This window comes from Corylus avellana, chromosome 11, assembly GCF_965113065.1.
Source record: "Corylus avellana chromosome 11, dhCorAvel1.hap1.2, whole genome shotgun sequence".
Lineage (NCBI taxonomy): Eukaryota > Viridiplantae > Streptophyta > Magnoliopsida > Fagales > Betulaceae > Corylus > Corylus avellana.
Window position 1 is genome coordinate 14,424,637 of NC_142500.1, and position 5,201 is coordinate 14,429,837.

At 35.3% G+C, this 5,201-nt stretch overlaps 1 protein-coding gene across 1 annotated transcript; it reads right to left on the minus strand.

Moving 5' to 3' along the window:
- Positions 1-2,172: 2,172 nt before the first annotated feature.
- On the minus strand, positions 2,173-4,990 carry LOC132165343 (Transcription elongation factor (TFIIS) family protein). The gene is made up of 9 exons (XM_059575864.2): positions 4,109-4,990; positions 3,939-4,007; positions 3,760-3,842; positions 3,589-3,662; positions 3,414-3,463; positions 3,272-3,305; positions 3,066-3,193; positions 2,702-2,783; positions 2,173-2,501 (listed from the first exon to the last, which is right to left on the minus strand). Exons 1-9 carry the CDS (start codon positions 4,496-4,498, stop codon positions 2,371-2,373), a joined length of 1,041 nt encoding a protein of 346 aa, XP_059431847.2. The 5' UTR covers positions 4,499-4,990; the 3' UTR covers positions 2,173-2,370.
- Positions 4,991-5,201: the final 211 nt, after the last annotated feature.

Sequence of the window (5,201 nt, forward strand, 5' to 3'; positions counted from 1 at the left end):
CAATTATTTTATTATTTTATTTATTAAAATAATATGGATATTATAGGAATATAAAAAAAATAAGTAGTTTTTTTGATACATTTTGGTAGTTTGATGAGTTACATTAATACCTTTTGAATATTGTGAGACTCTATCACAAATGGTTGTTAGTTTGGACGTCTTTTTTTTAATATTTTTCCCTAATTTAAATGTTTGGCTTTACAATTCATCGAATTGTACTACAAGTCTACCTTTATTTATTTTGTTTGCTTATAGATCTTATACTCCTAGACGTACTATATAGCCCACAAAACCATGTGTGGGCACGTGAATTAAATATTTAGTGCAATTTACAGATCTATTAACTTATTGTTATTTAAATATTGTCAAAATTGAATTTTTGACTAATTCTTTAAAAGAACATTGGTCCCATTTTGATAGTTAATTGAGTTGAAAATTGAAAACATAATAAGAAACAATTATTATTCTATATATTTTCTTTTGTTTAACTTTTCTTAACACATACTAATTTTATTTTTTTATATATAAATTCAATCCTCAATCCTAATATATTTCTTTTTTATTTATACTTTACTCCATCCATAGAAATTCCTTATTCCGTCCCTATTTACAATAAAATAATTTCTGGTTTTGCCCATCTGACTGGCAGTTGAATGTAGTAAGAAACTGTCAATGAAAAATTTTTACTCAAAAAGTAATGAGAATTTGAAAGTCTTTTAGATTATTGACATAGTCAAGGTTATGCACAATGAGGGTTTTTATTTTTTATTTTTTAATTTTAAAAGGGTATCCGAGAATTTATTAATCAGCAAGAAACTTTCTCATGTACTACAATCTCTCTAATACATTTTAGATAATTAGACCTCCATAGTTCTTCTTCCTGTGTCAAAGCAAATCTCGCAAGACAATGTGCCGCCTAGTTGGCCTCTCGGCTTTAATAACAAGTATAATAGTACTAATAATAAAAATCAGAAAAAATCATCTGTGGTATTTACATTATAAAGGCAATTAATTGTTTTAAATGCTTTATATAGCAATTTAAATTACTTTCATTGTAAAGCAATTTTTTTTTTTTTCCAAGTTTTTTAGTTTGGGAAATATGGTACTTTCACAAACAAATAATACCTAAACCTGTGATATTATATATGACTCGTACATATGTAGGTCAACTCATTCAATTTATTCCTCTACTCATTTATTTTAATCAATCAAGTGGTAGAATATTTTTTTTTTAAAAAAAAAAGAAAAAAAAAAAGAGAGAGATAGACGTTTCCACTCGCCAATGCTCTCATTTTAACCTATAAAACTTTGTCCAACTACTCACCCAAAAAATAATAACTTCAAAAAAATAATTATTGAGACCCGAATCAGTAACACCTGCTTTGTGTTGAGTGCAAAGCAAAACTTACACTTATCTTAATTAATAGGACTAGTTTCACCTAAACTAGAATTGCCAAAACATAGAGTTAGACTAGACATCTAATCATTTGTGCTAACATTAATGCTACCCATGCATAATGAAATTATATGATCGCATTAAATTTTTCGAGAGCCACGTTTTAATTCAACCCCATGTATTTTTCTTGGCAAGATTAGTGTAAAAATCATATTTTTATCTAACAATTATCTTATTATGTTGATGTAACAGTACCAACCAACCATCGAATTTACTTTTCGAAAGATATTTCATCCACCACAATTTGAGGAAAACTTTATATTTCCAAAGAATTTGATTCGGACACAAATTGCTAAATCTCTCTAACCCCTCCACCACATCCGGCAAAGCCCGTGCAAAAATGCATTTGCATATTTTTATATGAGTAATATTATTTAATAAACCGTTAAACAACCGTCATATAATTAAAATAACATGACAACGTGACAGTAAAAATAGCAAGAAATTATAAAAAATAAAATCAAAAACAGTTTTCATTGTCACGCAATTTTATCATATAATAGTCGTATAACAGTCTACTAAATAACATTTTTTTTTAATATGAATAAATGATTTAATAACGATGATTATTGAGGCAAGAACACCGTCAACCAAACCCCTCATCACCCCGCCCCACCACCGTCCCAATCCTTGACACCCCCCCCCCCCCCCCCAAAAAAAAACCCATTTTAATTAATTAATTAGGAAAACCTCATCTTTCATAGGACCCACCAATGAAAACCTCAACTTTGTATTCACAATTCCAAAAGAAGCGATTTTTGATTTTTGTTATTAATTAATTAGGAAAAAAAAAAAAAGTGATATTGTTTTGGTCTTCCTAAACTTGAAAAAACAATCCAAGAGGCAAAACCGATTTTTGGAATTTCAGGTCTCCCTCATGTACCCCTTTGTATGTATTGATTTGCCGTATTCATTCACCAGTGCCTCCCATGAGAACCACCGCCGCCACCGCCACCGCCACCACCTTTGTTCTTGGCAAAGAAGGTGTTCTTGGGTTTTGGTATATCATGGATGTCCATCACCTGAATCGTTCTTTGCCTTTTGGCTTCACATCAGTAAACACACACAAATACAAACACCATCAGCATTTCAGCACAGAAAAATTGTAGAAAAAATAACGTTATTTGGTAGACTGTTATACGATAGTAACAGAGAGAATCAGCATTTTAGTTATATGGCAGTCGTATAGCAGTCTACTGAATAGCGTTACTGGTTGTTGTAGAAGCGTAAAGCAAATAACTAAACCATTCTCAGCTTCTTTGTAATTCTCTTGAAGCCGTTTTCTTGCTGAAGCCAGCTTCTTTTCTGAGTCAAAATCCTTTTGTCTCTGCAAAATCCCAACAAAGTCATCCAGACAGAGTAAAAACCATTCACAATGAATATGTTTTGCAGGAAAAGAAATTAAAATCTCTCAAACTTTATATGATTGACTTACACCTCCCACTCAATTGAGCCAAATTAAAATATTTGATGCAATTGAATTTGGTTTCTCATATTTTGGAAGCATATATATATATATATATATATATAAGCTTCAAAAACTTATTTTCTTCATCCACCTTTTCATCAACCAAACATAGAGCTAGAGACTCTAATTTGGTATCCATACATTTTGATGTGCAGAGGCAGCAGATGCAGGTGCTGATTGAGCTGGTCTAGGAGGAGCTACTTTTCGAGGAATCACTTTCGGCTTCGGCTCGGATTCTGAATTATTCCTGTCTGACCCAGAACTTCCATCTGTGCAAGCAACAATTGATCAATCAAATGTAGACAAATTCAAAAGTTTTGAACTTGGAATCTGATTCTACTACTCACTGTGTGGATTTGGAGAGTATCCAAAATCAGGAACCTGCAAAAGAAGAGAACATTAAAAAGCTAAGACAAAGGACAGAATTTTCAACTACTTTTTCCCAGACAAAGCAAATTAGCTTGAAAGAAAAGAAAAGTTTTCTTTCACCTGTTGATGACCGTTTTGAGGAATTTTCTGCTGGGGTGAGTCTCCATCAGCTGCAAACAACATCCATTACCATTTTTAGCTTCAGTTCTAAACCCCAAATTTCACTTTAACCAACTTCAAATGTGTCCCATAGTAGAAACTGAAAATCATGTCCTTTGAAGACTAATAATTTTACCCATTAGAGCAGAGGATGTCCGTTCCCCAGGTGGATTCAACTTCACCCATTCATCCACAATATCCTTCCACTTCCTGGCAAAAAAACAAAACCAAATCAACAAATCTCCAACACCCTTTTCCAACACTAAAACAAACATGCTTTCCAATGATTTTTCAGCTTCTTCAAAACCTGACTAGTATCTTCACCAATCTCCGGACATCCTGCGATTGATGCTTTCGGAATCGATTCACATGCCTTCCTATATCAGTCTCCTATAATTCACAAATTCAAAGTGAAAAGAAAAAGTCAAACACTATAATTGGAAGAAATTAAGCTCAAAAGACAGAAAATAGTCTTATATAGTTTACCTTGAGTGCTTGGAATGTTATATCCATGTCTGCTAGAGTTTGAAGCAATTCAACCAAATAATCCTCAGACTAAAACACAAAAGCAAACCAAACCAAACCAACCAGAAAAATCAGACCCAGAAAAACTAATATAACAAAAATAAAATCTAAATAAATAAATAAATAAAAACCTGGTGCGGATCTTCAAGTTGCTCCTTGATTTCCAGGATCTTCTTCGGCTCGTCGTCGAATAAACCAGCGTACGGATCCATCTCCTCGTCGTCCTCTCTCTCCACCGACAGCGGCGTCCCCGGAGACCCTTCTTTCTCCGCCGGCGCCTTGACGTCAAGACAATTATCCGCCCTCAGATCATCGACGTCGTCGCAGTTCCGGCATCGAGGCTGCTCCCCCAACGCCGACGCCGAAGTCGCCCCCGCGTAGAGCCGCTCCACGATCCCATCCCTCCGGCTCTTCAGCTCGGCGCCGTAGTCCGCAGCCGCCACCGATATCGCCGTCTCTATAAAGGTCCACACGTCCACGCCGCAGCTCTCCAGCACAGCCCGGAAATCGTCCCCATCCATCGTCGTCGTAAAAAACAAACTCCCCCAAACCTTCAAAAACGCGTTCGTCTTTACCGTGTTTTCCGGATGGTTTCCGAAGTGGACTTTCACTTACATCATCATCATCATCATCATCATCGTCCGATCCGAAACAAGACGACGAGGTCGTACCGCGTAGGTACGATGAGAAAAATCAACACAAACATCAACAACAATCATCGTAAACCCATTTTCAGAAAAACAACTCCACAGATCTGAGAGAAAGACAAAAAAAAAAAGCTGAAAATTTCTTCAAGAATTTTAGTTCGGCCCAAATCAGGTATATAAAATATTCAAAATTAATTTCCGTTTGGCTGAATGCAGATTGCTTAGGTTGTTGACCTATGAAGTAGTATCCATGGGTTTGTTTTGGTGCTCTTTGTCAGGAGCTGGGGCTGGGTTGTTGTGGTTTGGGTGACGGAGAGAGAGAGAAGGGGGGATGTTACTTTAGCGTATGGCGTGCATGATTGCTGGGAATATTGTGTTTCTGATGTGAATGCGGGCCTTGTGGATTTGGACCGTCCAATGTCCATGTAGGATTTTTTCTTAACGTGACAGTCTGTAATACACGCATTATGACTTGATTACACTAATTAATTAATTAATAACTCCTTTCCTCTCCTTTCCTTTCCCCCAATTTCTATGCTTATCGTTATAATTTAAGCTTAGACTCTAATTCATTCCA